Here is a 21,965-nt window from a genome sequence, read left to right as displayed (position 1 = left end):
GGAATGGAAGGTGTGTGTAATAATTCCATAATGATTTGGGGAAGAGGAGGTAGTCCATCTTGGTCAACACCAGATGCCCCAATAAATTACTACAGATTTTTTTTCTACTCCGTATGAGTTTATGCTTGGTTTATGACCTAAAGCATGAGGGTTTATATTCCTGCTTTTACAACATCTAGTGTTCTGCCAACTAAAAACCAGAGAACAAAGATGGTTAAACTTATCTTTACTGCAAGATTAACAAATGCTAGACACTGGTGTCTTAGAAAAGAGCCCATATTGACAAGAACATGCAGCTGGTTGCATTCCAGAGCCATTCAAAAACATACATACAGTTTATTTCAAGTTAAAAGGTAAAAAAATATTTTAACATACCACTTCCACTGCTGCACAGCATATCACTAACATGTTAATGGGCAGAGAAATGCTTCTGCTAAAGTTATATATTAAGATGGTCTGTATAAAGGATTCATCTACAGTGAAACTTGTCACAGTAATCCCATGCTGTAGTTCTGTTCAGTATCTTTATATACTGCTGCATTTAAAGTTAGCTGTACTACTGAATTTACTTTCTACAAACTTAAATGGAAGATTACATAAGACTGAACACAATACTATGACTAAAGCTTCCCCTCTCCCCAACAACTACATGGCCACATAGGTTACAAAAACCTTACATTGGTGCTAGACCAGATTAGAATATGTATTACTAAATGAAAACACAAAACAAAATACACTTTTGCTAAGGAAATATAAAGCTACTCAAAGTAGAATTCCCTTTAATTATAAAACTACCATTCCCATGTTGCATTAAAAGTAACTCCATAGGAAGGCAAAGATATCCTTTAACTGTCTGAAATTTTTGGCTATTCTAATTTAAGATATTTCTTTAATAGATGGCTGCAAAGAGAAGCCTTAAATAAGGTAAACCTACAAATTATACAGATTCAGGTTTGATAGCTATTTAAAAGAGACCAGTAACATTACTCAAACACTTCAATTTACAAAGTAATTGTTCAATTCCACTGGTTAGGAGAAGGCATAACACTCTAGTTTTGACCAAATTAGTTGTCTTTGCTAAAGAATGACAGTTCTTTAAAAATTCGTGACACTGAATTAAATTCCTGAGATTACCATAGTCTAGACATTAGTACCTTCTTAGCCAATATAAAATCAGTCTCAACTGCACATGAAATAATTTCATTGCAATTGAATCCTTATGTAAATATAGCTATAAAGCATGAACATGCACCTTATCTACATTGGATATTGATATGGAATATTTGTCACAGATAAGTCACGACCTTTAGCTAGAAATGTAAGAGGAAATATCATTGCTCACTAGACTTGCATACAAATAGTGACAGTGTAAGTTAAATCCAGGTACTCTAAGAAAGCAACTACCCCGTGACCACCTGAACTCAATACCTGACTTAGCCATCTATGAGCTTCATAACAGTAGTGACTGTTCTGTGAAAGTCATTCATTCTGCAACTAACAAATCCCTTTTATCTGACATTTTATTCATTTTTGTTCTTTTCTGCCATGTACTGAGTTCTCCCAACTCTTTCCCCATGATACTAATCTCAAATCACTTTCCCTTTAAGTGGATTGATTACAATGAATTTAAAATCCAATTTTGCCTCTTGTCATGGAGTAGCCAAGCTTGGCCTCATTGTTGATGAAAGACATCAATCCCACGTAAGTTTCAATAAGAAGAGGACGCTCCAGCACTAGTACTCCATTGGCCCTCCCTGGCAACGGACACTCTTTATGGGCCTTCTTCACAGCTTGGATTAATTGAGTCTTAAAGTTTTCCAACTAAGGGGGGGAAAAAAACATTTTAAATAGACCTGCTCTACTTTTGACAATCAGCTTAATGTTTTCCCATTATTTGAAAAGCTGTTGCTAGTTTGCTTACAAAGGCAGAATTATACATAAAAGAGCCACTGCTGCTGAAATAGAAGATTACGGACATGTATATAAAGTTGTAATTGTTATACATAAGACTACATACATCCTATAATAAATTCCACATGCTAGCATTTACTGATGCAAGTACACCTCTACCCCATATAACGCTGTCCTCAGGAGACAAAACTGCATTATATCGAACTTGCTTTGAGCCACCAGAGTGCGCAGCCCCGCCCTCCTGGAGCACTGCTTTACCGCATTATATCCGAATTCGTGTTATATCAAGTCGCGTTATATCGGGGTAGAGGTGCAGTTTCAAATGAGAACATGCTTTCCTAAATGAGACGTTTGCATAAATATCAGCTATAACAGTAATTTTTATAATATTAAATGCTTAGCTCTACAACTGTGTCCACAACCGATTGTCTTAGGGTAAATAAACTTTCACCTGAAGGGCTCTTTAAAAAAAAAAAAAAAAAAAAAAAAAAGCCACTGAAATACATGTGTGCATAGGAGGGGTATATATTTTGTAACTACACAATTTACTAGAACAACAAGGAGTCTGGTGGCACCTTAAAGACTAACAGATTTATTTGTTGGTCTTTAAGGTGCCACCAGACTCCTTGTTGTTTTTGTAGATACAGAGTAACACGGCCACCCCCCGATACTTGACAATTTACTAGGATTCTTCTAGAATTACAAGGTACAAATACTCTAGGTAAAGCCTAGACCTCTTCCCAGGAAAGAAGGTTGATAAAACTCTACCTGTTTAAGGAAATGTTTTCCTCTTTCAGCTTCAGGTTTTTTGGAAATTTGGAAATCATTGCAACCTCTTTCACTATATGAACATGATTTGAAGAGAGTCAACAAGACTTGCCTGACTTCTAGCAACAGGCAAGCAGCAGCAACCCTGCTGAAATAGATGGAGAGCATAGAAAAAGCTTGGCCAGTCTCTTTACATTTATTCTCTGCTTCCATCATAAGAATTTTACCTTCTTTTGAAAATGACTTTAAGAACTGAATCCAGCTTAAATCATCAATGTGATTTATACCTAATACAGTATGGAAATCTATTAGATATAAATCTGTATATCTAACAGTATAGAAAACTTCCTTACTTGGCAAAGGGATGCAATCTTCTCATCAGCATTTGCCATTGGATGTTCCGTAAAAGTAGCATAGGGCACATTTGTGGACCATGGATTCCATCGGTTTATGAAGGATGCACGGCTTTGCTTATCCCATTGAATTCGAATGCCAGTGCCTTCTCGCCTACCAAATTTGAAGACACCACATATTTGATAGGGTAGGCCTTGAAGCTCTTTACAGAGCAGGTTAATTTGCTTTTTTGGAAACATTTCTGAACACCTTAATGAAAACTAAAGTCCATTTTAGAATTTTAACGTTTGTTTCTTAGATAGTAATGTCTCTAAACAAATCAGCATAGTTTATAATAAACACCTTGAAAATCAGTTATTTATACCAGCTCCCAAATTAAGTAAAGATTGTTTAAATGACAAGTTGTATGAAAGATTAAGTTTATTAAAATTAAACATACAAGTCTTCCATATTTATATTCATGCAGCCTAATACATCCTAGTATATGGTCTAGGGTTAGACTAATACTCAACATAATCAGATTTACTTACAAGTTTCTAATATAAATGCTAACACTGAACAATTAAAATAAAATTACTGGAGTGCTTACAAAGACATTCCCCAAAATAAAGTATAGTCCATGTTATAAAAAATATTTCAGGAGTAAACTGTTTTCAGTATAAATGGTAACTGTTTTAAAAATGTTGCTTCCCTCCTGATCAACCAATTTCAATTCTTTAATTACAGCAAAATCAAAAACCTTTACTAATACAAATAAATGGAAAGGCTATCAAACTTGATATATGGCTAATGATAGACTAATAGCCTTAACATTAGCAGTATCATTAGAAACTAAAAAATAAAAATCAAAACTTACTTATTCAGTGATTTAGGTGGGAACTCAAATTCTCCCACAGAAATAGTGTCAATTGCACTGAGTGATATTCTAGTAACCTGCTGGCACTGCAAGCTGATGAAGTCATATTTACAGATCAGAAGGGACCAGTCAGTGATAAGAACCAGACGCTCCTTCTCATTGTTCCAGTGGTCAACTCTGGTAAGACAAACAGTAAACACTGGTAATCTTCTACCCTTCTTGTAGTAGTATGACTAAAACAGGGGTAGGCAACCTATGGCACACGTGTGCCGAAGGAGGCACATAAGCTGATTTTCAGTGGCACTCACACTGCCCCGGTCTTGGCCACCAGTCCGGGGAGCTCTGCATTTTAATTTAATTTTAAATGAAGCTTCTTAAACATTTTAAAAACCTTATTTACTTTACATACATATTATAGACTTGTAGAAAGAGACCTTCTAAAAACATTAAAATGTATTCCTGGCACACGAAACCTTAAATTAGAGTGAATAAATGAAGACTCAGCACACCACTTCTGAAAGGTTGCCGACCCCTGGACTAAAACATGTAGTAGTTTGACTAATACAGTAGCAACTGAGAATTATTTAAGCAACAGCAGTATTGTTCTGTAGAAAATTAAAATAATGATGCTGTATTTCCCATTCATTCCTATTTTTATATAGGATTGACAAGAATCTGAAAGCATGTTTCAAATACACAGAATATAGGAAACTACTAACAGTTTTAAAGATTAAGGAAAAAGCTTCAGATGAATATATAATCAGTTTGTAATGTTTTAATGCTTACACAAATCAAGAAGTAGCACAAATCTACAACTTTTACAATGAAGGCCAACAAATTCTAATACAGCTTACTGTTTTGCTGGAAATACCAGTGACCATAGGCCATGTTTCTATATGCATAGGGGAAACAATTGCCTCCAATACATCAGTGCCTCTCCATTTCTGGCTCTTTAGTACTTAACTATTGTAGCAGTCTCAAGTAGACTATGGCTTTCACCCTTAATCACCACTGAGGGGGCACTGACTCTTTAGAGGATTCAAAACAGTGCATTAAAATGCAGCTTTAATAGATGGTAGAGTTGGTGTTATTTTCAGAGAAAACAAAATTTTGTATGATGCTTTAAAAAGAGGCACTGTTAAAGTAAAGCTGACTAGACCAAAACTGCTCCCCTCTTTTTAAAAAATAAAATAAAATTCATAGGCTGAGTAGCCAACCAAAGCATGCCTGAACTGCAGCTACTTCCATCTTACCTTCTGCCAGTTCAGATCTTACTAGCAGGCACAGGATTGAAATTGACAACTTTCCTTGCTCTGTGAAGTGCCTGGAGCTGAGGAACCCTGGAGCTAAGCATAGAGCTATCTTTTGGTCCCTCCCAACAGAGTTTAGGAGCGATATGGGATATTAAAATATAGGCTGCAATAATTTGTTTAATAGGACATGGGACTAATTTTGGAGTCTTACCAAGATTGAGAGTCCCTTTCGTTCAAACAATTAATGGCTTGGGCTTTTGATAAAGCCAAGTCTATTATATATTCTATTCCAGTACTAAGACACAAGGTGGGTGAGCTAATATCTTTTATTGGGTACAACTATACTGCATTCCAGAACTAAGACATTTACCAGGTTTAAACTGATCAAAAAAAGCAAGCAGGTAAATGAAGCAATTATTTATAAATAAATCAGATGGTGGACCAACTGAGGAGAGTTCAGGATATGCTGGCAAACATGGGATTTTAAGTGATTTGTAAAAGCATTTTACAAACACTGAGTCAAATACATCAACATATAAAACATGCAGTAAAAAACTTGGTTTAAAGATAAATGTTGCTGGATCAACTGTATACTAAAGACATGATTTTGTCAGATTTGCACAAGAAAGCTTTACTCTAATTACTTGTGAGGTTTCACACAGCTAGCAAGAGCATTTTTAGTAAGTGTGCAGCTCCAGGAGAAAAATCTTATCCTGAAAAGCTGAGAAAAGTTCCATTTGTCTATTAGTACTGTTACTTACTCTGTTAGCAACCACACACTTTGTACCTCTCCATCTTCAGTGGGCATCACAACAACACGAATCTCATTTACTGCCTGCTCTATAGTTCCAGGCTAAATCAAAAAGAGAATCAGGTTTTATATTTCTCTATTTACATATTAATGTTTGCAACTGCTTGACAGAGTCATGCTGTTCTACATTTTAGGAGGTATTGAACCTGAGTTACTCTATAGCTCCTGTCTACCAGGACCAGCGTTAGAGATCTGAGAGGCAAAGATCCAACAGATTATTGTAATCATCTAGTGGGGGTCAGGTGGGTGCTCCCTATTGTCTCCTCCTGGCCTCTCTGTATCTCAAGCAATGGGACCTCCACTACTGCCTTTAAAAGATTGATATTCTAACTGGCCTCTCACTTCTAACCAGTCTGGGATGACCACTTCTTGCCCCTGTCAACAGAACAAACGCTAAATTTACCTTTCTTTTTGTGGTCTGGGTTCCCAAACCCTGTTCTCCGAGATTGGGCTAAACTCTGGCAGGGGGCTCTGGGAATAAGGAAGATGAGAAAGAAACTACTTTCTCTAATTCCTTAAGAGCCCAGTGCATGATTTGCACACTCTGGAGAAAGCTATGGCATGAAAGCAGATCACTGCAGTCACTCGTGGGAACAACGGCTCCGATTGCTGGAGTGGGATGGAGAAGAAATAGACGAGCATAATTTACATCATGAGGAACCGTGGAGGAGAAAAGTAGCCCAGGTACTGAAACGTTCCTGGCCCCGAGGCCCTTCCCCCGGGCCTCTCCGCAGAGGCGAACAGCAGGGGGCTGGGCCTGGGGGGCTGGTTGTTCTCAGTGAAACCGAACGGGGTGTTCTAAACAAACATCATTTAGTGCAGCAAACCCCTCCCCGGCTGCGTCTGTCCCCAGAGGCGGCGGCCGCCCCGGGGGAGGCGCACGAAGCCCAGAGGCGGCGGCCGCCCCGGGGGAGGCGCACGAAGCCCAGAGGCGGCGGCGGCCGCCCCGGGGGAGGCGCACGAAGCCCAGAGGCGGCGGCCGCCCCGGGGGAGGCGCACGAAGCCCAGCGCTGCTTGGCCGACAAGCGAGCGAGCTTCTCGTTTTGCCCCCGCTCCCCCAACCCCTCGAAGGCCTCAGCCGGGGCAGGGCGCCCGGCTCTAGGCCCGCCCCCGGCCCGCACCCGGAACACGAAGTACTCCTTGAGGCGGCCGCCCCGGGTCGGGTTGCGGACGCTGAGGGGCCGCAGGGTCTGGCGGGGCGGCAGCGAGTCCCCGGGCGGGCTGAAGGGCACGTCGGCCTCGGCCGGCACCAGCAGTGCCGCCGCCCCGGGGGGGCCCCCGTCCGGGTCCCCCTCCACCGCGTCCCGCAGCTGCAGCATCGCCCGCGGGCTCCGGCTGCCCGAGTCCCACAGCCCGGCGCCGCCTTCCGCCCCGCCTACGGCCCGCTTCCGCCCCGCCCGCAGGCCACTTCCGCTTCCGGCGCCGCGCGGGGGAGCGGAGAAAGGGGGAGGATGCAGGCGGGGGAAGGGGCTGGGGGAGGAGGTGAAGCGGGGGGGCTGGAAGAAGTTGGAGAAGTGGAAGAGAAACGGGCTGGGGGAAGGGAAGAGGGCCGAGGGGCAGGGATGGGGTGAAGGGAAAGGATGGAACAGGTGGGAGGTGGGGCAGGCCTAGGGGGCTGGGGGAAAGAGGGAAGGGATAGGGGCTGGGGGGAAGGGGGTAGGGATGGGGTAGAGGGGGAAGGCTGGAACAGGCGTTGAGGGGGAAGGGATAGGGGGCTGGGGTGAAGAAGGAAGGGATGGGGGAAGGAGGTGAAGGGAAGAGGGAGAGATACCAGGGGTGTGAGTGTGTGTGGGGGGAAGGGTAATTAAAACACACAGCAACCTCCCCTCTGCAGAGTGGAAGCTGAGGGCTCCTCCTGCAGCCAGCCATGGCCCTCTTATGGGGTGGAGGGAGAGAGGGGTTGGTGGAGCCAGGGACTGAAGCTGGTGTGAAAAGGGGTTGGGGGCTCAGTACTACCTGCATCAGTAGTGTAGTCAATAGAGCTGGATGGACAATGTCCATCTAAATGAAATCTCAATTGAAAATGGTAAAGAATTTTCCTAGGAATGTTTCCCTGTCTAGCCAACAACAGTGTTCTGCCGCCTCCATGTCATGGACCTATGTTTCTGATGTCAGTAATTTACAATGGAGACTGTCCCAGAGTGTGGTCTGTGGAGTTCAGTAATTGTCCCGCCTTCTTTAATACACATGTGTAGCCCAACCAAATCGGCAGTATGAAATGGGCTGGCTCAGATCACGGTGATTTTGACCTGTTCCATTTAATGTACTTGAGTTTGGTCTTTGGGCTCTTAACAAGTTGCCAATGAGTCTCTTGTCTGCACAGAATGTGGGCACCCAAAGTAGGGGAATAAAAGGTGTCATAACTATAAAGGGAAGGGTAACAGCTCTCCTGTGTACAGTACTAAAATCCCTCCTGGCCAGAGACTCCAAAATCCTTTTACTTGTAAAGGGTTAAGAAGCTCAGGTAACCTGGCTGACACCTGACCCAAAGGGCCAATAAGGGGACAAGATACTTTCAAATCTTGGTGGGGGGGAAAGGCTTTTGTGTGTGCTCTTTGTTTTAAGGGGTGGTTCGCTCTTGGGACTGAGAGGGACCAGACATCAATCCAGGTTCTCCCCATCTTTCTAAACAAGTCTCTCTTATTTCAAAATTGTAAGTAAAAGCCAGGCAAGGCGTCTTAGATTTACTTTGTTTTCTCAACTTGTAAATGTACCTTTTACTAGAGTGTTTATCTTTGTTTGCTACACTTTGAACCTAAGACAGAGGGGGGTCCTCTGAGCTCTTTAAGTTTGATTACCCTGTAAAGTTATTTTCCATACTGATTTTACAGAGATGATTTTTACCTTCTTCTTTAATTAAAAGCCTTCTTTTTAAGAACCTGATTGATTTCTCCTTGTTTTAAGATCCAAAGGGGGTTTGGATCTGTATTCACCAGGAGTTGGTGAAAGGAAGGAGGGGGGAAGGGTCAATTTCTCCTTGTTTAAGATCCAAGGAGTTTGGATCTGTATTCACCAGGGAATTGGTGAAAGGTTTCTAAAAGCTTCCCAGGGTAGGGAATGGTGGCAGCGGACCAAAACTAAGCTGGTAGTTAAGCTTAGAAGTCCTCATGCAGGCCCCTACATTTGTACCCTAAAGTTCAAAGTGGGGATACAGCCTTGACAAAAGGTATCCCAAATTTCTGTGGATGTAAAGGGGTTTGGGTCTCAAATCTAGGATTTGTCCCCTTTCTCTCTCTCATCATAATGGGGTCTATCAGTCAGTGCTGTGGGTTAGGCTGGGAGAGGCGGCATTGTAACCTGTTTGGAAAACAAACAACTGTTGAGAAAACATTAAGTGTCATAAAAGCAATAAACAAACTCTACATGTAGGGACTGAAAAAGCATATTGGGAAAACTGCTTCTGACTCAGTGCCAGGCACATGATATTTTTTTTAAAGCAATAGCTGGGTATGCAATTTTTACTGGCACATTTCCCAGTGTTCTTATCTATTTTCACATAACAAACAGTCAACCTGTGGAACTCCTTGCCAGAGGATGTTGTGAAGACCAAGACGATAACAGGATTCAAAAAAGAACTAGATAAGTTCATGGAGGATTTGTCCATCAATAGCTATTAGCCAGGATGGGCAGGGATGGTTGCCCAGAATGGGTGACAGAGGATGGATCACTTGATGATTACCTGTTTCGTTTATTCTCTCTGGAGCACCTGGCATTGGCCACTGTCAGAAGATAGGATACTGGGCTAGATGGACCTTTGGTCTGACCCAGTATGGCCATTCTTATGTTCCTGGTATAAATAAAAAGTGTTGTTTAAAACACAAAGCTAAGAAAGATTTAGGCTGACGTGATCAAATTCCTGGGGCATATTTGCAGGGTGTGATTACAGAATATTGCTGACATCTAGAGACCAAGGCCCAGATCCTAGGTATTTTGGCTCCTGACTTATAAATATCTTTGGGAATCTGGGCCCAGGTCTAAAATTTACAGCCCGTAGCTATGTATGAATCATACTGGCATATACAGTACAATGCAATTTTATATTATGTAGGATCATTTATGTAGATTTTTGGGTAACATTTTCTTAAGTGCTTAAGGCACTCTGACTTAGGCTTCTGAGCGTCTGTCTCTTGAAAATGGGACATAGGCTTCCAGATCACATAGGTGCTTTTGAAAAATTTACACTTCATCTCAAAACACATTATTGAGTTGAATAAAATATAATAATACAGTGAGAAGGAGAAATGAAAAGTCTAAAGGAGGGGAGTAAATAATGTTTTCAGATGAGATTTGAAGTGTTGGAAAGCTGATGAGTCAGATCCATGAAGGTGGTTCCACATGGCAGGAGCTGCAGGGGAGAAAGTCATGGAGACAGAATTTAGAGGGATCAGGATTGAGACAAACTGACACTAGTACCAGGTTATTATGGGGGAGAAGTTGCCCATCTTGTTTTTTTTCCAGCCTGTATAGTTTTTAATAATGGCTCTCTGGAGCCCCCTGAAAGCACTAAATTCACTAAGAATTGTTTTTGAAATAAAATAAGAATAGGCATTTCCTTTAAATTTGTTTGAATAAACATTTATAAAGATACAAAAAATTCTCATCCTGTTTGAACATATGGGACCAGTTTTTCCAATCTTTGTTAAAGTTGATCACATTTCTATCAGCAGATGGCAGTATAAATCATCACAACCATCCTGGAAATGCTGGATTCCATGGCCAAACCAAACCCTGCTTTTCTGTAAGTAACACCGTGAGATTACACTACTTACTGTGCTCCAGTGCTTATTTATTTTATCAATCTTGTTAATAAGCAATCAGATATGTATCAGTTAATAAGCAGATACAAGTTAAGTCATACAATATATGTTGAGTCAAAACTGGAGGGAAAAGCATAACAAACTGAGCAATTATCAAATGACCATAAGTATAAATATTCCAGGAGACAAGAACATGGGAATAATGCTTACCGTTTATATAGCATGCTTCATCTATACATCTTAAAGAGATTTACAAAGGTGGGTAAGTATCACTGTTCTCATTTTACCAATGAGTAAACACAGACAGAATAAGTGATTTGCCCAAGGTCACATAATGAGTCAATGGTAGAGTTTAAAGTCTAGCATGCTGTACACTGTACCATATTTCCTCTGTTTGATAGTCAAGATTAAATAGCTGGGTATCAAAGCATGTAGATTTTTTTTCAGTTCCCTGTTTGCAGATTCTATATATACTGTTTATCAGCCCATATTGCAACTCTGTTACCACTTTCCAGGGTTACTATACTTGGTGCCAGAAGAGGATATTTTTAGCAGACAATTGTGCTAGAAGACAGTAAAAACTGAAAACATAGTCAAGAAACTTGACATACAATGTATTGGATTTCAGACATTCATCTTTTACACGTGTTTCCTAAGTTAAGTCCATTCTTGAAATCCTTACTCAACTCTTTATTTATGGAAGTACCCCCATAGTCTTCGCTATGTAGTCATAGGCTACTAACGTAAGGTTTGTAGAATTGGCCTCATGTTCAATAACATTAACTGACCAAACCTTGGGTGTTTAAACCAGGGCTTTCTCCATCATAGTGTCATCTTCTCTTCTCAGTCAACCCTACAGGGTAGCCACACTGTGTGATAACCTTAACCATCAACCTATGTACACTACCTGGCATCTACGAAAATCAGTCTAGAGGCTATTCAGACTGCACCAGTTACTTGATGTCTGAATTGGGAAGATAAACTTGCAGCTAGAATAATTCCTCTTTTGGTTCTTCCTCTCCTCTCCTCTGCCCTTGTGTCTGTCCACAGGGGGCCACTGTTCCTTTTTCATGTTTGGTGGAAATAACTGACTCCCTAAAGAAATGACTCCATTCTTATAAGCTGCATGTACCTTCCAAATACACAAGAGGGAGCTACTCACTAAAAAGTATATAGTCCACAAACAGAACTTTGTCTCCATATTTTTAAATTGGGTTAGAGGGTAAATTGGTTTAGAGCATTGCAGTTGCTGTCTCTCTTCATTTTTCACAACCCTAGGAGTAAAACATTTCTTGTACCTCATGTTCTCCAAAGCTTTGAATGTCTTTCCTTAGTCAAAAGGACAATGCAATTCTTTCCAGGCTCATGAAGGGATGGGACCCATGGCAAAGCGGAGGGAGTAAAGTTCAGACTTCATTAGGTTGTGGAATATCCAGCCAATGTTTTTTGTTAACCATTGAAGTGTGATTCTACTCCAAAAAAGTGACTTTGTAAAAATGGCGCTTGCACAGAGTGGCTGGCCTCTTTAAGGGCTTATGGGTCCAGCCCCACCTGTAACTGATCAGTTGCCTTCTAGTTGAGGTTGTGGGGTAGGTGTCATGTGATAGTTTGAAGAGTACCATGCTCCGAGTTTTAAAGTCAGTGTGATTTATGCTCCTAAGCACCTAAATCCCTTTTGAAAATGAGATTTAGGCTCTTAAATCAGTTAAGCATTGCAGTGCTGAGCACAGCAATGTCTAAATACCTTTAAAAACCAGGGCCCTAGTCTGTATAAAGGCTAGCAAGGGATCAGTTGAGCTGGAGAACCATAGGTGAAAGAACTCCGCTATTAAGTGACTCGCAGGTAGAAGGCCTGAAGAGTGAGAACTGGAGTCCCTATGGGCACGTCTTCACTACCCGCCGGATCGGCGGGTAGCAATCGGTCTATCGGGGATCGACATATCGCGTCTAGTGAAGACGCGATAAAATCGATCCCTGATGGCTCTGCCGTCGACTCCGGAAATCCACCGCGGAAAGAGGCGGTAGCGGAGTCGACGGCGGCGTGGCAGCGGTCGACTTGCTGCCGTCCTCACAGCCAGGTAAGTCGACCTAAAATACGCCACTTCAGCTACGCTATTCACGTAGCTGAAGTTGCGTATCTTAGGTCGACCCCCCGCTATAGTGTAGACCTAGCCTATGACAGGGCAAGGTCCTAGAAGGGCTGAGAGGGGTGCGGGAAAAGCCTTTAGGAACTATAGCCCATGTTGGACAGGGGAAACTACTTTATTTTGGTGTTTTTGTTTATGTTTTCTCTTTAACCAATAAATTGTGCCCTGAGGCAAGGGCCTGAAAAGAGACTCTGAAGTGGCATTGATCCTTCCTGAGCTAGTGAGTTAACCAAGCAGTGTGCAGGCACCTTCTGCTCCTCAGATCTGTCCCGTTTGTATTCAGAATCAGAGCTGCTCTCTTCCGTGACTAAAATAAGGCTTCATTGCTTTCAACTCCCTTTAAACCTGCAGAACAGCACAGGTGAGAGTGAGCTGAAGTCTGGTTTTTGTGCATCATCACCAGAATTGTTTACTAAGCACCAGTTGCAGGACTGTGATGCCCTGACCAGGTGCAGTTTCATAATGGTCTAATTTGTACTCATTCACTCATAGGCCCTGATTCTGCAAACAGTTGGATGGTTAACTTTACTACCTTGAATAGCTCCGCTGAAATGAATGGGACTACCCATGGTAATAAAATTAAACACCTTTAAATGGGACCTTAGTAAAGACAGTTTGGCAGCAAAGGTTTAACTGAGCACAGGCTATGTCAGCATTGATAGAAAATCAGAAGTCAGAATATATATATATAAATCCATTTTATGTCCACACCTTGAATACTGTGTGCAGTTTTGTTCACCCCATTTCAGAAAAGATATTAGAATTGGAAAAAGTACAGCGAAGGACAACAACAATGATTAGGGGTATGGAACAGCTTCCATAGGAGGAGAGATTAAAAAGACTGGGAATGTTCAACTTAGAAAAGAGATGACTAAGTGGGGATATGATAGACGACTATAAAATCATGAGTGGTGTGGAGAAAGTGAATAAGGAAGTGTTATTTACCCTTTCACATAACGAGAACTAGGGGTCACCTAATGAAATTAATAGGCAGCAGGTTTAAAACAAACATAAGGGAGTACTTCTTCACACAATGCACAGTCACCTTGTGGGCCTCATTGCCAGGGGATGTTGTGAAGGCCAAAAGTATAATTGGGTTAAAAAAATAATTAGATAAATTAATGGAGAATAGGCCCATCATTGGCTATTAGCCAAGATGATCAGGGATGCAACCCCATGCTCTGTGTATCCCTAAGCCTCTGACTGCCAGAATCTGGGACTGGATGACGGGATGGATCACTTGCTAATTGGCGTGTTCTGTTTATTCCCTTTCAAGCATTTGCTACCAGCAACTGTCAGAAGGCAGGATACTTTTTAAGAGCAGGTTAGACAAACACCTGTCAGGGATGGTCCAGATAATACTTAGTCCTGCCATGAGTGCATGGGACTGGACTAGATGACCTCTCGAGGTCCCTTCCAGTTCTATGATTCTATACTGGGCCAGATGGACCATTGGCATGACACAGTTTGGCCAATCTTATGTTCTTATTGGTGACGCAGAGGTGTAACTCAGGGAAGATTTTTCATGAAGAATCTATTATACTGGTGATGCATGAGCCAGAAGGAACTGATATGAATTTCAGATCCCAGGTTGAGGTTATTGGCTTTGAGATTTGGAACATCTTTCTTCTTGTAAATTGAGCAAATTTGATCTGGAGTCCTTGGAAGACCAATGCAGAATTCCACAGTGCCATTTTAACAAAGTTATTTTTCAGATTTGAACAACACTTCAGAAATTAAATATGAAGATAATTTACAAAAGATACTCAGTAGAATTTACCTGCTGCTTACAAGAAGCAATTTTAGGATCTAAATAGTTTTACAGTTTCCCTTTATTTCAAGAAATCAATGTAATTTCACACAAGGCTTCAGGGTGCTGAGAAGAAAACGAGTGCTTGAATTTCCTTATTGCGCTGACTTACACTCTGAAGTTTTAACAATAGAATTTTTACATAGCCATGACCCTTTTTTAAAACAGAAAATATCAACGTCCCAGCTGCTGGGCCAGACAGCTTCTTAGTTCCTAAGGGAGAATGTTACACACATAGCTGTAAAGGTGGTACATGGGACACTTATGAAAGGGTTCATGTGTAAAGCCAGCCATTTGCAGAAGTTGTTCCTTTTCCATCTTCTTCAGCTGGATACATTTAGCTGTTAACAAAAGCAATTGTTATTTTTCTAACTTGCCCCTAGACTATTAATATGTTTCTCCAAATTCAGCAACATGTGCAGTGCCACATGTCATCACCTTGCTCTTCCTGAGGCAGGAGCCCTGCATATTTTTATTGTCTAAGTGCCACTGCAAGCTTTATGCCTAGAAGAGCAGTAATAACAAGACCATGTATACAACAAATGCAAGTTGCATTCCTCAAAGACATAATTAGGGCGAGGAGCATTTCCCATGGGCCCCATTTTCTTACCATAGCTGTACACTGGAATTCACACACCATGCACTAGAGAGTTTGAGTGTCAGGGTCATTCAGAAGCTTCTGCCCACTTGCTCACAAAAAGATTCTCTCTATCTTTACTGAAAGAGCTGGGTAACCCGTTGTTCCTCTGGAGAAGTATAGGTGGGTGGTGGGCAGTGTCTAGTGAAGCTGGTTTTGGTGTGAGTTCAATCCAGCAAATATAAACTCATCTCACATCACATTTCCATAAACTCTTTGGGGCAGGGACTGTCTCTTACAGTGTGTTCAGCACCTGGCCTAGTGGGGTTCCAGTCTTCCTCTGGGTGCATTAATTCCGAAGTCTGGTTTCTTTCACCTAGTCACGCAGGGCCAGTGCAACCCATTAGGCGACCTAGGCGGTCGCCTAGGGCACTAGCATTTGGGGGGCGGCATTTCGAGTCCTTCGGCGGCGACCGCGGAGGCCGGATCTTCGGCCGCCCCGGTCGTCGTCATCGGCATTTAGGCGGAGGGAGCTGGGGCAGGGGGGCGCGGGGAGGGCCGCCGGCAGCAAGTAAGGGGGGGGCGGCATGCAGGGGAACCGCTCCCTGCCCCAGCTCACCTCTGCTCTGCCTCCTTCCCATAGCACGCCGCCCTGCTCTGCTTCTCTCCCTCCCAGGCTTGCGGCGCCAAACAGCTGATTGGCGTCACAAGCCTGGGAGGCGGGAGAAGTGGAGCGGCGACGGCGTGCTCGGGGATGAGGCGGAGCAGAGGTGAGCTGGGGTGGGGAGCTGCTGCACGGCTCCCCAGGCCGGGGGGAGCTGCCACGGGGGGGCACCTCAGGGCGGAGAGCTGCCACAGGGCTCGGGGAGGGGGGGCGCAAGGTGGAAGTTTTGCCTAGGGCGCGAAACATCCTTGCACCCTCCCTGTAGTCACGCACATTCCTGGATGCACTGCTGAACCAGCTGGGGCTGGAGGTCTCACTGGAACAGACTCTCCCTCTGTCTTCCTGCACTCCTCATTGCTCTCTCTCTCTCTCTCTCTCTCTCTCTCTCTCTCGTGCAGAAGGCCAGTCCTTTGCTGGGGACCAGTCTGTTCACCTCCCTCTCCCTCATTGATTCCCCGCCCCTTTTTGAAAGGCAGCTTTTGTCAGCCAGCTCCTCCCTTGGGTGTTTGTTACTGCAGCGCTTTCACACTTCTTGTCTGCTCTCCCCACCTCCTCTTGTACCAGCCAATGCGCCTCAGCCCCATCTGGTGGAACCATCTCTAGGGGCAAGCAGGGAGTTCAGTCTTTTTAGCCCATTTAATCCTCAGCACATCTGCTGAGACTGACAACAACAGGGCAATTAATGCCACTTGTGATGCTTTTTTTTTGTTTTTTGGATGGGGTGGGGAGTAACACTAGTCCAATTAGGAATTGTACTGAGACCTACCAACTTATTTCACACTGGCTAGTTAACAGTCATTGGATGGCAACACAATTTAGTCCCTAGTGAGCTGCGTTTGGTGGGAATCAACGAACTAGAAGTCAGTCTTAATACGCCATTTCCTGAGCGAGTCCTACTCTCAAAACCATTCCAGATAAATAGATAAAATGCACTTGTGACTTTGAGTTAAACTTCATATTCGGGCCAAACCAAAATGTCTAGTGCAGGTGGGGTATGTTTTCCACTTGCCATGTATGAACTAAAATAAAAGTTCGAAAGACTGCTTGGCCATAGAGCAATGTTTGAGGAAAAAGAGAATGTGAGGTAGTGAGAAGCATGCTGAACAGGGACAGCAGAAGGCCACTGTGTTTGTTTATTTGGATTTATACAATAATAAAACGGGACCTCTAGGCACCCCAGACACAAGTTACAAGGACAAAAATTAAATTAAATAACAGCCTTACCCCAGCAGAGGTCAACCCCCAATAAAACACAGCTTCCCTCTCCCACGCAGATCTAACCCCCATCAAACCCCACTGCTCATTTAGTTTTCTTTTGCAGGAGGGCAATTAACTAGGAGAGGGCAAATAACTAATTAGTCTTATCCCTTCTGTCCCCCACTTTGCCCAGTTATTTTGGAATGATTTTTTCCCCTTGGATCCAGATTTATGTATTATTTTAATTATAGTTTTAATCTTGCCCCACACCCCATATGCACTTCAGCAAACAATGCACTAAATAACAGGATTTGTGAGCAAGGCACTTGCGTACCTATTAACCCTCCAGCCATCAAAGTGTTCTTCCTGCCTGTCCCTGTCAGCCTTCACACACACACATCAGAATTTCTCTTGGAAGAGTTGTGAACTGCCTTATCTGTTCTAGATGTGCAGGAAAGCTTGGATCTCTGTGACTCTTTTAGACCTGTCTTTGGGGGCTGGAGGGATTGCATAGCTTTGGGAGTTGGCAGTGGGTCCTGCAAAAGAATTGTCTTTTGATCAGCAAAATGAAATTATTCCTGCTACTCTTCTGCTGAGTTCCCCCCTCCCCTTCCTCTCCTCACGGTTGGGCACGGCTGGTGGGAGGGATTTCTGACTGTCAGCAAGAAAGAAACAAGAGAGCATGTGAATGAAAGGCAGACCTGGGAAAGGCAAGAAGAAAGTTTTGTTGGTCTGTAGTGCAGGGGATAGAAGAGCTGCTGCTTTCGAAGCGAGTGTGTGTAAGAGAGTCCTGCCAGGAGAAAGGTGGAGGTTGATGGAGGGAGGATGACTTAGGGTGTGCAGTGAAGGTTAATGGAAATCTCTGCCCATTGCTGAAAGGGACTGGGAATTTTGTGGGTCCTCAGGGAGGTGGACTTCTCTGTGGGAGCTCCCATCCTCAGAGTTGGGTTATATATTGCCTTGTGAAGTGGATCAGGACACCAAACCAATCAAACCTACATGGGACTTCGCTGCTGGACTGAACCCAGATTTTGTAAGCCACCGGCACTTTGGATCTCATTAGAAGGCATATGCCAGAAGGAAAAGCCACCTCAGCATACTTTAATACTAATAAGAGAAACTAAGGAGCCAGGTTTGGGTTTTGGAAAAGCTCTGTGACCACTGGCATTGTAATCACTTCCCTTGGACTGAAGATACAGGGGAAACTGCCTGTAGGAGGAAAAGTCCAAGAGTGATAAATCTGCTCTTCCAGCGAACCCCAGCAAGAATCATTGTGTGTTCCCATAGTGTTGTTCTTTGTCAGCAAAGGAGAAACTGGCAAAGTCAGGAAGTAATCATGAGCATTTTTCTTTGAGGAAGAGACGCTTGCCAGCCTCTCACTTGGGCAGGCTGTAAAACTTTCTAGGCACCCACCAGAGCCACCCTGGGAAGGGAAAGGAGCAACAGCAATGGAGCTACACGTGTTGGTGCTATCATTCATTCTCGCCCTGCCAGTGTCTTCGTTCACCTATAGGAACAAACTACAGCCCCTTATGTAAGTACTCAGCAAAGAGAATCACCAGCGTTGGTCAGATCAGGTCAGCAAATATTTAAGGGAGAAGCTGTTATATGCAATTTTTAAAAACGTTTTTTTTTTTTTTTTTTTTTTTTAGTTTTCCCCGGTCACAAGTGTGCATAGAACAAAGGCAAACAGGGATTTGAAAAGTATGGATGCTTCCCTTTGCCTGTAGGAGATGCTTGGATTTTTTTTCTCATTGAGATGTAGGTAGTGTGTGAGCATGAAATGTAATTATATAGTTTGAAGACTGTTTTCCTATGACTGCTGCTTTTATATTATCCTCTTTTCTATTTCTCTTTTCTTATCACATTCCTCTTTGTAGTCACCTTTTTTCCTCCTGCTCTTAATCTAGAGGCACTTAGCCCCGTATTTTTTAATGAAATGTTATAGCTTTAGTTTGGCATTAACTGTGTGGATCCTTTGGGAAAACTTCCTTACAAGTTTGGTATCCTGCCAGGAGAAGATCTCTCCTTGCAGGGGGATCTCTCTGCTTTTCTTTGTAAATGAAACTAGCATTGTGCAATGAAGTAAATCCAAACCATCTTTTCCCTACATCAGTAACTCGGTTACTGGGGATGGAGGCACTCCTGTTCAGTGGATGTGTTTTGGAAAATTATTGCAAAGATATCTTTCTTGCTTATGTAAAGAATTTCATATTATCTCCCCAGCAGTGCCTGTTAGGGATTGTTGGATCAGATACTGGAAATGAGATGTGTGCCAGTGTATTCAAGAAAAGAAAATGCCAGGGAATGGGAAGTGCTGAATTTAATTTAGCAACTTAATTCCCAATAGAGCACTGCTGACAATACTCTTTAGACACAAAACCACTGTTTGGTGCACACAAAAACTCTCCTTCACTGCAATAAATTACTCCAGAAACATTGCTGCTGCCAACCGCATTCTTGTGGTTCTTTTTAGTTCTTCCTTTTGGGATGTGCAGACAGCTAAGGGGTGAGGCATTTGTAAGTAAATAGCAAAGGATATACAGGGCATTCTGTAGATTGCCCTTTGATCAGCTGTAAATGCAAGTTTTGATAGTTATTATATGGATGGATTTGTTGTCTTTTGGAAAAGGAGATACTAGCAAAATAATAACTGCTTCCCCGGCCTCCGTCCATCTGGGACTTGGGTCTGGTGAACTGATGTGTATGAGGCTTGGCTAACTGAATAGCTCTTCAGTGGCCACATGTGAGAACAACAGGACAGGATTTTAAGGCAAAGCTATGGGGAAACATGTCATTAATCCAAAAGGTATTTTCAGGCTTTCTGTAACAGTATCCTTATTGAATGTCTTGGAGCAGTAAGGTGCCAGCTGGAATTGCTATACTTCTCCATGTCTGAATTATTGAGTTAGTCTGTTGCTATAGAAAGGGTTTTTTTTTTTTAATGCATAAGCTCTTTTGGGGAACCGTAACCACCAGAAGTGGAAAAAACCCCAACAGATTGCTCCTAAATCTCATTAATTCACAGACTAATGTTTGCTACACCTTCTAAAATTAAAACAACAGATTCATATTCCTTGAAGCCCAGTTAGTCAGAAAAGCGGTTAGGCAAAAATGGCACATACTCACTCAATAGACCTGCTTCCTAACTCAATCAGAATTGCTCACCTTACTAAAGGAAGCATGTACACCTGTCAGCATCAGTGCATCTAGGAGATAGTGAGCTCTCTTTGCAGCATCAACACAATCCATGTGTAAGTTCAGTGGCAGACTCATTACTTCTGGTGATTGGGTCAAAGGCAGAAGGATCTCAGGTGGGGTTTGTGAGGATGGCCGTTAGAAAAACAATCTGTTAACCTGTAAATAAAGTTCATATATTCTGGAATAATTGAGAGTGGATGAACATGGATCCTACCATACATTTTGAAATCCAGACCCACAAGAAAATTGCCTCCTCTTTGACTCTTGCTCTTTCTTAAGGTGCTCTTTCTTAAAAGTCCCTAAAATAAAAATATACCTGTTGGGGATCAGTGGACAAGTAGTTGTTGGATCTTTCATAGAGGCTTTACAGTTCACCTTGCCTAGAGGTTCAGTGCATGTGAAGAGTGTTAACAGCTATGAGGTAAGCTTCTCCTAGGGAGACAGATGTGAATAATTGCTATTCTGAACACATGTTTATTTGCTTTATGATTTTGAAATATTTTTCACACTCCAAGCAGAGAGCTCAGTCAGACTAGATATTTACTGAAAAGGCTTATAGAGCCTTGTCTGAAAAAAACAGATGAAAAGATTCAAACTTCCTTTTTTTTCCTAAATGCAGTTCCTGTGAAAAAGACAATTACTATTAGTTCTTTAAAATGTAGAATCATAGAATCATAGAATGTCAGGGTTGGAAGGGACCTCAGGAGGTCATCTAGTCCAACCCCCTGCTCAAAGCAGGACCTAATCCCAACTAAATCATCCCAGCCAGGGCTTTGTCAAGCCTGACCTTAAAAACCTCCAAGGAAGGAGATTCCACCACCTCCCTAGGTAACCCATTCCAGTGCTTCACCACCCTCCTAGTGAAAAAGTTTTTCCTAATATCCAACCTAAACCTCCCCCACTGCAACTTGAGACCATTACTCCTTGTTCTGTCGTCTGGTACCACTGAGAACAGTCTAGATCCATCCTCTTTGGAACCCCCTTTCAGGTAGTTGAAAGCAGCTATCAAATCCCCCCTCATTCTTCTCTTCTGCAGACTAAACAACCCCAGTTCCCTCAGCCTCTCCTCATAACTCATGTGCTCCAGCCCCCTAATCATTTTTGTTGCCCTCTGCTGGACTCTTTCCAATTTTTCCACATCCTTCTTGTAGTGTGGGGCCCAAAACTGGACACAGTACTCCAGGTGAGGCCTCACCAATGTCGAATAGAGGGGAACGATCACGTCCCTCGATCTGCTGGCAATGCCCCTACTTATACAGCCCAAAATGCCGTTAGCCTTCTTGGCAACAAGGGCACACTGTTGACTCATATCCAGCTTCTCGTCCACTGTAACCCCTAGGTCCTTTTCTGCAGAACTGCTGCCTAGCCACTCGGTCCCTAGTCTGTAACAGTGAATGGGATTCTTCCGTCCTAAGTGCAGGACTCTGCACTTGTCCTTGTTGAACCTCATCAGGTTTCTTTTGGCCCAATCCTCTAATCTGTCTAGGTCCCTCTGTATCCTATCCCTACCCTCCAGCGTATCTACCACTCCTCCCAGTTTAGTGTCATCTGCAAACTTACTGAGAGTGCAGTCCACGCCATCCTCCAGATCCTTAATGAAGATATTGAACAAAACCGGCCCCAGGACCGACCCTTGGGGCACTCCGCTTGAAACCGGCT

The 21,965-nt window shown here is 42.9% G+C and overlaps 2 protein-coding genes across 2 annotated transcripts in view; one reads left to right on the top strand and one right to left on the bottom strand.

The window, feature by feature from the left end:
- Positions 1-208: 208 nt before the first annotated feature.
- TPRG1L (tumor protein p63 regulated 1 like) lies at positions 209-7,272 on the bottom strand. The gene is made up of 5 exons (XM_065421216.1): positions 7,075-7,272; positions 5,904-5,995; positions 3,890-4,066; positions 3,033-3,186; positions 209-1,821 (listed from the first exon to the last, which is right to left on the bottom strand). The coding sequence occupies exons 1-5, from the start codon at positions 7,270-7,272 to the stop codon at positions 1,627-1,629; spliced, it is 816 nt and encodes a 271-aa protein (XP_065277288.1). The 3' UTR covers positions 209-1,626.
- An 11,281-nt stretch (positions 7,273-18,553) lies between these two features.
- The window catches only part of MEGF6 (multiple EGF like domains 6), a 248,213-nt gene continuing 244,801 nt past the window's right edge, over positions 18,554-21,965 (top strand). The window contains exon 1 of the mRNA XM_065421373.1: positions 18,554-18,639. Within this exon, the coding sequence (XP_065277445.1) occupies positions 18,554-18,639 (86 nt within the window). The remainder of the gene's footprint in view (positions 18,640-21,965) is intronic.

The sequence above is a fragment of the Emys orbicularis genome, chromosome 22, assembly GCF_028017835.1.
Source record: "Emys orbicularis isolate rEmyOrb1 chromosome 22, rEmyOrb1.hap1, whole genome shotgun sequence".
NCBI classification, from domain to species: domain Eukaryota; kingdom Metazoa; phylum Chordata; order Testudines; family Emydidae; genus Emys; species Emys orbicularis.
The sequence above is the reverse complement of the archived record's forward strand: the minus strand, read 5'-3'. Positions and strand labels throughout refer to the sequence as shown.